Source organism: Miscanthus floridulus, chromosome 5 (genome assembly GCF_019320115.1).
Source record: "Miscanthus floridulus cultivar M001 chromosome 5, ASM1932011v1, whole genome shotgun sequence".
Taxonomy (NCBI): Eukaryota; Viridiplantae; Streptophyta; class Magnoliopsida; order Poales; family Poaceae; genus Miscanthus; species Miscanthus floridulus.
Window position 1 is genome coordinate 25,438,538 of NC_089584.1, and position 12,774 is coordinate 25,451,311.

Here is a 12,774-nt window from a genome sequence, read left to right on the forward strand (position 1 = left end):
TCACGCTACCGACATCCTGAGCATAGCAACTACTCGACCTGTACTAGTAGGACTCATGGTGGATATATTTATGCATATAGTTTCCATAAAATGCCTGTAACATAAATGCAGATCATATAATATATTCAGTGACCATTTAAAAATAGGGGTTATGCACCGAGGCTTGCCTTGGGTAGGTGCCGGGTCAGCAAAGTCAGCACCAACAGGCTCCTGGGCTCCCTCCTGCGTGAAGATCTCCTCCTCGTACTCCTCGATCACCTCGTCGTACTCCGGCTCGCTGACGGGCATGAAGTCTACCAGCTCGTGATCTACATGCATGAAATGATGATGCAATGCTTAGGAATATAACAATAGTAGCTCTCAAAATAAATGTACATTGATTTAGCTACTAAGCTATGGCTATCGACAACGGTACTAGGCTACCTATTGTCACCGATAACCATTTCGAAGTATCATTATTGTTATAGCAACTTCAGCTATTCTTACCCCTAATGCTAGTTTACGCTATATACGATAAAGCAAAGGTAATAGCTACTCTATCTAACAACTCGTTCTAAGGCTACAAAATTTACAGCAAGTACATAATATCCTAGTGAACCTACTGTGAAATTTTCAAAGCTAAAACTATTACAGATTTGCCACAATAATTCCTACAATATATTAATCTATATAATACTAAGCTTTCTAATTAGAATTTATGAGCCAAACCTTGTCACAGCTAACGCAATCTAACTGGACTAATACGTAGATGGTATTTTTGCGAACCTAACAAAAATTAGTTTCACTATTTTTGGACATCTACACAATTCACTACCAATTATTAAAGTTCAGCTTTAAAACTAAGTTGAATAATCATTTCTATGCTTCTGGAACTTAAGAAAATGAATTCTAATTCGCGGCCCACAGCGGCTCGGCGTAGCCCAGCAGCGCCAGCGCGGGCGCGGCCCACAGCAGGCACGCGGCTCGGCGCAGCCCAGCAGCGCCAGCGCTGGCGCGTCCAGCAGTGGCAGCGGGCCAGCAGTGGCAAGCGCGGCCCAGGGGCGGCCAGTGCACGCTCGCGGCAGCAAGCCCAGCGACCCAGTGCGGGAGCGGCAGTTGGCGCGGCGCAGCGCGCGAGAGGACCAGCAGGCCGGCCCAGCACGGCAGCAGCGTGGCCCAGCCAGCGGCAGTGGCCCACAGTGGCGTATTTCAACGTATTACGGCTTTATTTTCCTACATGAAAGCGGCCACAAACATGTGTGACGTAGGGGTGACGTCATGGTGACGTCAACAAGCTAACAACAACAGTACGCACCACGCACCTCTGGCTGCACTGCTTTCTTGCTCGGACGCGGTGCGGTGGAGTTCGTCGGCGCTACTACTAGCTCGATGTAGAAGAGCGTGATGTGAGTATTGCTAACTGGAAAGTGGTGGAGTGCTGCTAGACTACTTTGCAGAGGCGATCGTGTTCAGAACTTAAAGCGGCCGGCGATGGTGAAATTTGAATGGACGCTCCGACATCGTACTACCGCACAGTGGTGGGTTAGGCACCGCCTGTACTTCCGTTCGTCCTTCACACATGCATGAAAAATAAAGATGGCCAGTACAATGGTTTGGCCAGCCACCGTCCAACACAACATGACAACAACTTGCGTGGCTTTGTGTGCAACATGAAAAGGAGAGCCAATTGCATGCATGCGTTCATTAGCCTTTTTGTTTAATAAAAATTCGTTTAGGACACCAATAATATAACGTGACATGAAACTTAACATTTATTTCTTGTTTCGGATAAATGTTTCAATGTCGTATATTGATTTATACTCCAAATTACACACATGTACCAACAAGTATGATGCTCATGCAGAACTTAGCAAAAAGCTGTACAATGTAACACCGAGGGTGTTACACGAAGTTAGGTAGGGTTTGGGTGCTCGGTTTCGCACAACAGGAAGGGAAGAGAAGGGAAGGGAAGAGAAGGGATTGGCACACCTGGTGGTGCTCCTTGCAGGACGGGAGGGAGGTGGAAGTGCGGTAGGAGTGGAGGTAAAGACACGAGCCGGATCGGGGGGGAGGGACGTGCGGGTGCCCTCCCGGCTTCTGCTGCCGCGGGTCTTCGTCGTCGGTGAAGGGTCCGATGAAGATCTGGCGACGCAGATGCGGGCAAGCCGGATCTGGGACACAGATACGGACACTGACGTGGATGCTGGTGGTCGGCAAGTACCAAAAGCCGGGAGCGACGGCATGGCGGCGGTCCTCGGTGGCAGCGGTCTGGCTCCTTGGTCACGTGGAGGTCTCAGGTGTTGGTGAGGGCGGTCGGTGGATGGGTGCTGCGGGGAGGATTGGAGGAGAGCGGGGAGGAGATCGCACGGGCAGGCGCGGGCGGCGGTGGAGTGGCCAGCTGCAAAAGACATGAAATGTGGCATTGCTGTGATTCTGTTTAGCCAATTATTATCAAACACTAATACAACTTCTTGAAGAAAAATTAAACAAGGTTATGACATGCATAATTGGAAAGAATATATCAATGAAGCAACATAAGAAGCTTGCCACTCATGTAACAGAAGGTTGCTTATTTCTAACCATCAATAAATGAATGGATAACCTACTTGTCATTATTTATCACAACATCAAACATAATTTAACAGTTATTTATGTCTGCATTACTTATCGTAGAGCTTACTATAGCAGCAAACGATCACAAATTTACAATATTATTGTTCCAGATACTGCTAGGATTGCAACAAGAAATATGAAACACAGCATGAAGTTGATCAATGACAGTGAAAAAGATTAATTTTATGGAATTACATCCTTATATGAATGAATCCTGTTGGGAGTTTCCAAGCACCAAGCAATGTCGAAGTAGAATACCTCCCTTGGACTACAGAAACCATGTCAGGTTTCAAAAAACAAAAAGCCATCAGAATCAGCACAAGAAACACACATTTATGAAAATGCACATAGATTCCATGTTACATCTAAGAGCTAGCCCTCTCTGTTCTACTCTTTGATCTTCGTTACCTTCAGAAAACAACTAAGATTAAGAACCAGAGACGGCATAAGTGGAGCACTTTCGCAAAGATGGAAGGACCATAAGCTAATATGACTTACTGACCTCATAACTAACTAATACTAATTACTGTAATCAAGGAGAGAGTTATGTTTGGCTTGATAATTGTCTTGCCAGTAATCAACAGAAAATAATTACCTAATTGATTGCAATATCAAGAAACAAAAGCCAGTTAAACAAAAACCTGTTGTTCAGGTGGCAAGGGCACCAAATATTGTGGGCTTATGCGTTTGACAGTCCACTCCATCCAGGCACCTGTTAAGAAGATACACACGGTATTATAAAGAATGAAACGTATGCTCCGCAGCTTAGAAGGGAATATTAATAAACTGCTAAAAAGGCAATCGACATGTAAAATCCCTCAAAAGAAATATTCTTGCTATCTGAACATCACCATTTCAGATGCGAATTTGAGAAATGAAATTAAAGAAAGCCTGCTAATGCTCTCTTACTGTTCCAATCACACAAGCCAGCTAGCTCACTTACTGTTCCAATCATAAAGCCCAACCAGGTAACGACGACCCTTGTGTGAGAATGCTGGTACAGAACATGTTGTGTGGGTTGCATCTTGCATGGCAGGATGAGGACTGAAATAGCGATCATCAGGCAGTGCAAAAAGATCAAAATTGCAACCAAAATGGATGTACTAATAAAACCAAATGAACTCACTGCAGATTACCCAAACAGCACGACATATGTTATTGTTCAAACAAATGAGCTCACTCTGAACTATCCAAAATGCACTAAATCGCACTGCCATATTGCAGAGATAGAAAAAGGAAAAGGAGCACATTTAGGGTGTGTTTGGCGTAGCTCTCGATGGCTCCAGCTCCTTCCCTGTAGATGCACTGTGACAGAGCCGGTTGAAGCACCGAATACCCGGCTCCTTGGGCTCCTCTCTGGTGGCAGGCGGAGCCGGAGCCTATTTCACGCAGCGCACAGTGAAGCACAGGGATGTACAGTACGAGTGCATGCAGAGCCGGAGCCGCAGAGAGCTGCGCCAAACGCACTTCCAGTTGAGTAGTTGAGCATGCTTTAATGAAAATGTAATTATAAACATTATGGTCTCGATAACAGATCATGCAAAGTAGACTATTTTAGTATCATAAACATCCTCAGAAAATTGTCAACAACTATCAGGATGGTTTATTAGTATGTCCCTATAAAAAACAAAACACTGAACCTAGTTATGGCAATGCAAATATTATGGAAGAAAAATACAGATCATTTTTGTTATTTATTTATTTTCCTCTAAAACTCAAAGCAATACCTGATCCAATTCATAACCTCGCTTGCTCCTCCTGCTGGTCTCATCATTGATTTTTTCTTGTTCTGTACGAGAAACACAAATAGCTACTCTGCCTCTACTCTCCTTCTCGGCAGAGGATAATAGGTCGAATCTGAACAAAACCCGTAGTTGAACGGATTAGAAATTGCATGGCCTCTTGTCAACTCTGTATCGAAAAATGCAATGTCTTGTCTCAGCCTCTCAGGACTGCATTAAGGTATAAAGAACGGATTCATGTTGACTGCCTTTCTCCTGCCATCATCCAACATGACACCTCTGGGACAAGTCAAAATTGAGCCTTTTAATTCAACTGTGTAGAAACAGATTCTAATAAAGATAGTTGAAGGATCTTGCAGCAAATTCCTTTGAAGCATAACGATATTTAAATGTCCTAAAGTTCAGTTTCGTTGATATCTACAAAAGGAAAAAAGTGAAATGTTATCTCTGCAATTTTGTCACTCTGTTAGCTTCACTATTCAAAAGCGCACATCAAACCTCGATACTGGAGCTTTACTCACCATATGCTTGTACCATGGTCTCCTGGCAAGCGCTCGTTGGTGAATAACGTTCGGCCATCATCAACTGGCTGTTGGTCTCCAGTTTTCTGCCTGCAGCAACTACATACCAGAAATGAGGTGTTGAAGTTTTAATTTCGGAGTTACACATCTGAGTAATAATCATGTCTTACTTTATTCTCTTTGTAAATTTTAGTGGCAGCATCACAAATATAACTCTGCACATTCCACTCATGCAGAACAGCAAGCACCGAGTAATAGTAATAAATTAAGACTAAAATCAGAAGGGAAGATAAATTTTTAATAAACATGATTCATTCTGCGTCCAATATAATTCGATTTCTATATCAGGAGCAGGGAGAAGAGTGATTCTTCACATGTAAGAATTCAGCCGCCACCTGAGACCCTAGAAGCCTAGAAAGGCTCACCTCCAACCGTCGCCGCGCTTTCCCGCACTCCCGTGGCGGCGGATGCGCCCGGCACAGCGCCGCGGCGATCCTCCTCACAGACGTGGCAGCCTCATCTAGATCCGGCGCCTCCAACTCATCGCCAACCCGCAACGTCCCCTCGCATCACTGCAACGCACGGGGATGGGGAGACAACGAGGTCGGCGCCACCGTCAATGGAGGCCGGCACGGGAAGAAGAAGGGTGGGGCGCTAGCGTCGCGAATCGGAGCCGGCGAGGGCGGAGCGGCGGATTCGCGGCGCCGACGGCGCCGTGGCTACCAGCGACGGCGGCGCTGCCTCGCGGGGTGGGGGTGGGGGGCGGCGGCCGTAAAACCCTAGCCGCGTTGGGGTAGGGTGGCCATGGAGTGTGATGGCGTGGGCCGAGCGCGATGAATTTTGTAGGGGCGCGGGATCGCAGGAGGCAGGATGATGAACCCACGTTGGAATGTCGCACTAAAAAATATCGACACTTTATTCCTTTTAGTTGGAGGCGATTACGTATCTCGTAAACTTGGCTTCATAGTATTGGGTATGCTCGGGGCCTAGGCCGAGCCCCACCCGAATGCAGCAACACCTGGCCTGACGACTCTTCGCGCCGTTAGTGGGCAACTGGGCATGAATCTCAGGGCCCAAAAAATCGGGTTTCTTTGGTCCAGCCCGCAAAAATGTTTAGATAACTAAAAAAAATGTAGACCGTGCTCGGCGCCCTTCCTGTGGCAACCAAACCTCCGTCAGAGGGAGTCAGACCCAGCAGGCTTCGATCATCAGGTTGGCTGGCTTTCCGGCGCTTGGACCGAACCTTTGCTTGCAAGAAAGTTGCAATGGCCATTTATCAGCTTGTCGACTCGGCCAAGAGTGCTTGGTCGATCGAGTTAAAGCATCTGCAGTCTGCAGAAGCTGGGCGACACTGACATGCTGGGAGAAGCTACGACGACACCAGATCCGCGTTTGACCGACGCTGGCCTGGCCGGCCAGGATTTTTTTTGACGCGAGGAATCTCCCCATTTCCATTGCAATAACGGAAATACAGTATCTTAAGAGTTTTACAGAGCAGCAAAAGATAGCAAAGAGTCAGCACACACCCTAAAAACAAACTCTGAATAAACATAGAACTCGAACTATCTTAACTACGCAGCAACAGACAGGAGGGGTGGGTGGAAGGTGGAACACTCAGCCCCAGCACCTACAGACGACACCATAAAATCAGGGAAACAGTATTTTCAACAAAAGAGAAAAGGCCAGACACATGCCACCATCATTATGACTGCCGTCTATCATCAACCCGGGGCGCACTTCGTTACTCTTGATCTTCATCTTGGACGTCCTCCAGCCTGAGTTGACGACGCTTCTTCTCCTTGGCCACTAGTTTTGCCGCAATCTCTAGCATAGCATTCACGCCAGCTTCCAACTGAGCTCTGTCATTCTCCAAGAAGAGACCTGCCCAGTAACCCATGAGCGAACAGGCATAACACACAATTGAAGCAGGATTATTCACTGTCTTCTCTTCAAAGCAAATAGAGTTGCGAGTTTTCCATATGGCCCAACAAATAGCCGCAATACCCAAGGTATGGAATTGTTTACCATCAGGGAGCCAGCGCTCACACCACTTCCAACTTTGATCAAAGGACATAGGGATGTTATTAGCACCAATAGCATGAGCTACAATCGCCCACACTGCTTTAGCTGTGGAACACTGAAAAAACAGATGTTGAATGTTCTCATTATCATTACAGAAGTAACAAGTAGGTGTCCCAGACCATTTTCTTCTGATTAGGTTGTCTTTGGTGAGAATAGCATTATTCATGACAAGCCATAGGAAATTTTTTATTTTGGAGGGAACTTTCCCCTTCCAAATCATTTTATGATATGGCCCAGCGCATCACTGATTGTCATGGCTTTATAAGTGGATTTAACACTAAATCTCCCATTGTTACCAAATTTCCATGTTACCAAATCATCTACATGCACCAGTCGAATACTCTCAATCACCCTCAAAACATTAAGCCAACAGAGCTTAAGATCATCAACAAGCCATCTAGTAAAGGTCACATTACTGGGATCAGACTTCACAAAATATACAGAAATATCAGGTTGTTCATAAATTTTGAAAAGATCAGGGAAAAGCTGGTTCAGGGATTTATCATACAACCATGTATCAGTGAAAACAAATCTACCATTTAAGTATTTATATTGGATGATTTGCTGCCATAATCCATTTTCACTTTCCAGCTTCCACCACCACTTACAGAGTAAGCTAATGTTCATTTTTCTAATATCTTTGATTCCAAGCCCCCCTTTTTTTTATTATGTTTGCAAATTTTCACCCATTTAACAAGATGGTATTTCTTTTGAGTGCCCTCTCCTTGCCAGAAGAACCTTCTTCTGATTTTGTCCAGCTTTTCAATAATGGTTTTAGGAAGTAGTTATATGGATATGTGATAAATTGGTGCATTGTTTAAACTGGAGTTTATCAAAGTAGTTCCCCCCCCCCCCCCCCCCCCCCCCCCCCAAACATCCAATCTCTTAGCACTCTTCTCAACAAGTGGCATCCAATCACTCACATGGAGCCTACTAGGACTAACAGGTACTCCAAGATACTTAATAGGAAAGGTTCCAATCTGGCAATTAAAAATCTCAGCATAGGTAGCAGCACAATTTTCCTCATCACTAATGGTCAAAATTTCACTTTTATGAAAATTAATTTTGAGGCCTGCCATCAACTCATAAAGATACAGGAGCAGCTTGAGATTCCTAGCTCCTACCACATCATGCTTTAAACAGATAATGGTATCATCAGCGTATTGGAGTATAGCTACTCCATGTGGAATGATATGATCAATGAGTCCAGAGATAAGACCATTAGATTGAGCTTTATGTACCATTTTGGTAAGTCCATCAGCCACAAAATTAAACAGAATTGGGGAAAGAGGGTCACACTGTCTAACTCCTTTGTGGCTTTTAATGTAAGGGCCAGTTAGGTTATTAAGCTTAACACTAACAGTGCCACCAGTTACAACTTGCTTTAACCAGCCACACCATTTTGCACAAAACCCTCTGACTGATTGTCAGTGCGAAAAGTGATCAACAAGTGGATGGGCTCTTACAAGTTTAGAGAAGAGAGAGAATGTGTACGTGTGCTATCTAGTCTTGTTGCCCACGCTATCGGGTATGAGACGGTCGTCAGCGCCCGCAATACTGTTGATATTCAGATGCATGTGGTAGGCTTTACCGTGTTCGCCTGATATGGCAAATGTTGACGCCTACAACACTGTTAGGCAAATGTCGGCACCCACAACACTGTTAGGCAAATGTCGACGCTCACAACACTGTTTGGGTCTTGACACGCCTGGAAGGTTGCTTTGTGCCTATCAGGCACTGCCTGGTGGCACCATCCTGTAGGCGTGCAAGGTATGGCAGGGTACGGTCGTCGGTATTGCGGTTTGACTTTGAGCGCCTTACCATACCTGCTCCACCTAATCCCCGGGCCCTTACCTAGCAGGTGTCCCCGGTCGGTTGTTCCCGGACGGCCCCAACCGTGTCGGTCGGGGAAGAGCTACAAGCAGAGGTTCGGCGTATTCCTGGTCAGAAAAGGAGGTCAGAGTCGGACTACGTCCCCTCCCTGGCCAGGCCTTCCAGTCGGGGACTGGATCATTCTCCCGGCTTGTCGTTAGGTATCTGGGCCAAGTTTTTGCAGGGAAGCGGGTCCATTGGGGACCCTGGGTTTATGAACCCGATAGGAGCCCCCAAGTCCTTTTGGGACTTTTGTGAAGTTGTAAAGGGGCTGTTTATACTCGTTTTATGAGAGCACCCGGTGGGTGTAAGATTGTGGGTCACCGTCGAACAAGCCGGAGCACCGACCTAAGCATCGGGCGTGGCCGAGCTCCAACCCAAGTGTCGGGGCACTGACCCAAGCATCGAGCGCGGTCGAGGGGTCGGGCGAGATGGAGTCAGCAACCCAAGTGTCGGGCGCCGACCCAAGTGTCGGGCGTGGCCAAGGGGTCGGGTGAGACGGAGTCACCAACCCAAGTGTTGGGGCATGGCTGAGGGGTCGAGCGAGACGGAGTCGCCATCCTAAAGCACCGGGCGCCGACCCAAGCATCGGGCACGGTCGAGGGGTCAGGCGAGACGGAGTCACCAACCCAAGTGTCGAGCGCGGCCGAGGGGTCGGGCGAGATGGAGCGCCAACCCAAGTGTCGGGTGCAGCCAACCCAAGTGTCGGGTGCAGCCAAGGGGTCGGGTGAGACGGAGTCGCCAACCCGAAGCGTCGGGCGCCGAACCAAGCGTCGGGCGAGATGGAGCGCCAACCCAAGTGTCGGGTGCAGCCGAGGGGTCGGGTGAGACAGAGTCGCCAACCCGAAGCGTCAGGCGCCGAACCAAGCATCGGGCATGGCCGAGGGGTCAAGTGAGATGGAGGCGGCAACCCAAGTGTCGAACACCGACCCAAGCGTCGGGCATGGCCGAGGGGTTGGGCGAGACAAAGTCGCCAACCCAAGTGTTGGGGCACGGCCGAGGGGTCGAGCGAGACGGAGTCGCCAACCTAAAGCATCAGACGCCGACCCAAGCATTGGGCGCGGCCGAGGGGTCGGGCGAGACGGAGTCACCAACCCAAGTGTCGAGCGCGACCAAGGGGTCCAGCGAGACGGAGCACCAACCCAAGGTCAGGCGTAGCCGAGGGGTCGGTCAAGACGGAGTCACCAACCTGAAGCATCGGGTGCCGACCCAAGCGTCGGGTGCGGCCGAGGGGTCGGGCGAGATAGAGTCGCCAACCCAAGTGTCGGGCACGGCCGAGGGGTCGGGCTAGACAGAGCGCCAACCCAATGTCGCGTGTGGCCGAGGGGTCGGGCGAGACGGAGCACCAACCCAAGTGTCGAGCGCGACTGAGGGGTCGGTCTAGTTTCGTGCGTTACCCCATTTGCGGTTTCCACAACCGGAGGGTTTGAGCTAACGTCACTTGCCTCGATGGCTCGAGTGACATGCTCGGTGAGCTTAATAACGGGTACATCCAAGTGGAATCTAGGTCCATCGTTCATAACGGGGTCGGCATAGCCCTCATGTGGCATTTCATTTCTCCTTAACCCGCCTCCCGGCAGATGCCCAAGCCATTCCAAAGACCGACTCAGGTGATCCGTTGGCCTCCCCTCGATGGAGATTCTATTGGCATGGCTCAAGGTTTGGATCAAACATGAAGGTTGAGATGACCCTGTCCACTTTTGAGCAAACTAGGCAAGGGCCACTGGGGCTCATCTATGTTTTCTCCCCTAGCTCTGTTTGACGTGAGGCGGCCTTGAGCCCTTCGCGGGCTAGCCTTCGAACCTCGGTCGGTCGTCGCTCATATCGAATGAGGCGACTGCCACTTTGTGACGCAACATAAAGCATTGTAAGGCAACAACTGCATATGCAATATTTGGATGTATGGGATGAATGTATGGATGAATGTATGAATGCATGCATGAGAATGGATGAAAGATTATGCACTAGAAAACAAAAAAAAGGGTTTGGTAAGGTTACATCGATGGCTCGAGTGACGGGTCTGGGGAGCTTCTATCGGATATGTCCGAATGGGATCCATGTCCATCATTCATGATAGGGTCAGTATAAACTGCTCCTTACCTATCTCTCGATAGCTGCCCGAGCCATCAGATCGACTCGGGTGACCCGTTGGTCTCTCCTCGATGGAGATTCCATTGGTGGGCCCTTCCAAATCCTTCCCGAGAAGGCAGAGGATCGTTTGCATGCAGTTGCGCCTTATGTCCCATGTCCAGATTGCGGTAGTGGTGCACCCTGCCCAGGCCATGTCCCACTAATCGGTGATGTTTCGCTAGGAAGGGTGTGTCCCATCAGTCAGGGCCATGTCCCACCGCATGCTTTTCTACATTAAATATGGGGAAGGGAGAGGTTTTTCCTCCCATTCTTTCGCCTTCCTTCAACTGCCGCCATTCCTCCTTCCTCCCTTTCACCAAATCTATTCGTGTGCCACAACGGTTGCTAGGATAGAGGAGGATAGAGCAAGGGAGAAGACTCATAGATCCGTTCATGAATCCAAGGCGTGATGTCGAACTGGAGGCCTTCCAACATGGACGAGGAGGTGTTGGCCGCCTTTGCCGAGAAGGGGCTGCTCCCGTCGAAGGAGGTGGCACATTGTAGGGCTCCTACACCAGGAGAAGTAGTTACGCAACCCTAGGCTAATGAGGTCATCTCCTTCCTCTCCTTCCATGAGCATGGGCTTGGGTATCCCACGCATTGGTTCTTGCGTGGTCTCCTCAACGAGTGGGGCCTAGAGCTGTAGCACCTCAACCCGACTGGGGTGTAGCACATCGCTAGCTTCATCACCATCTGCAAGGCCTTCCTCGGGATGGAGCCACATGCGGACCTCTTTCGGCGGATCTTTAGTGGGCGAGCCCTATCTGAGGGGAAACTGCCTAGAATCACGCTAGTTGGGGGGTTCGCTTTGCAGAAGAAGCCAAAGCCATCGACCCCCCTACCCTACGTACTTCCCCTATGACTCCAATTGGGGGTGGCATGGTGAGTGGTTCTACATTAGGAACCTAGTGGAGGCACCATTCCTATCATTCATCGGAAGAAGGACGGAGAGGAGGGAAAGCTGGTCATGGGGTCCTGCCGGTCGGCAGAACAAGTTGGAGGTTATCGAGGCAGAGCTTTAGAAGCTTATGCAGCATGGCCTTGATGGGTTGTGGGTCTTCCATACCTTCTTCCACCATCAGGTCACCCTGTTGGTGGAGAGAAGGTGGCCATTGTGGGAGTACCTTGGCCCGATGGATCCTGACCGTGCATCGCCGGAGGAGTTGCCGAAAGATGAAGTCTAGAGTTGACTTGATCGGGTGCTGCAGTTGAGGGACAAAGACTCCCTCAAAGGGACGCCTGGACCTCTTCACACCATGAAGCTATCCAATCTGGTATGTCCCCTTTTTCCATGACCTTATCCTCCTTGTTTTGATGTTTTGATTGATTTTCGAGTTGTCCATTTTGAAGGGACTCTCGGGTTATAAATCCTGGCCGCATCTTCTGAGGGGGCCAGAGGGTGTGGCTCGACAAGCTACCCAGAGGGAGGCAGCGCTTGCCAAGAAGAAAAAGAAAGCCAAGAAGGCCCGAAGGAGGTTCGAAAAGGAGAAGGAAATCAGTGGTGGGTTCGGGGGGTGAGAGCTAGAGCGATGTGGAGGCAGAGCTCGAGTCAGAGGAGCCCACGAAGATGGGTGGTGACATAGTGCCTTTGAGGATGAAGGAGACAGGGGTGCTGTCATGACCTTGGCTGAGCACCATGAGCCCACGACCACATCCGTCGGTGACGGGCAGTGATATGGAGATGCGTGGCGATGTTCCTGAGTCAAGGAAGCACACTGTGAGTGAAGACACCACTGTCGAACAAAAGGTGAAGCGGACGTGGTTGCTGCGCCCTTTGGAGGTGTCATCGGCTTTGTGCCCCCTACTCTGAGTGTGGTGGAGCACGCTGGTCGATC

General features: G+C 49.1%; 1 protein-coding gene across 4 annotated transcripts; it reads right to left on the reverse strand.

Moving 5' to 3' along the window:
- Nucleotides 1–232: 232 nt before the first annotated feature.
- LOC136451812 (uncharacterized) lies at nt 233–5,354 on the reverse strand. 4 transcript variants are annotated; one of them, XM_066452497.1, is made up of 7 exons: nt 5,281–5,354; nt 4,833–4,954; nt 4,320–4,751; nt 3,536–3,636; nt 3,234–3,304; nt 2,788–2,860; nt 233–308 (listed from the first exon to the last, which is right to left on the reverse strand). In XM_066452497.1, exons 3-6 carry the CDS (start codon nt 4,364–4,366, stop codon nt 2,792–2,794), a joined length of 288 nt encoding a protein of 95 aa, XP_066308594.1. In that variant the 5' UTR covers nt 4,367–4,751; nt 4,833–4,954; nt 5,281–5,354; the 3' UTR covers nt 233–308; nt 2,788–2,791. The 4 variants fall into 4 exon arrangements, with proteins under 4 accessions (XP_066308594.1, XP_066308593.1, XP_066308592.1 ...); XM_066452496.1 differs by lacking the exon at nt 233–308 and adding an exon at nt 1,917–2,377; XM_066452495.1 differs by lacking the exons at nt 233–308; nt 2,788–2,860 and adding an exon at nt 1,917–2,377 and having other exon boundaries at nt 4,856–4,954.
- Nucleotides 5,355–12,774: the final 7,420 nt, after the last annotated feature.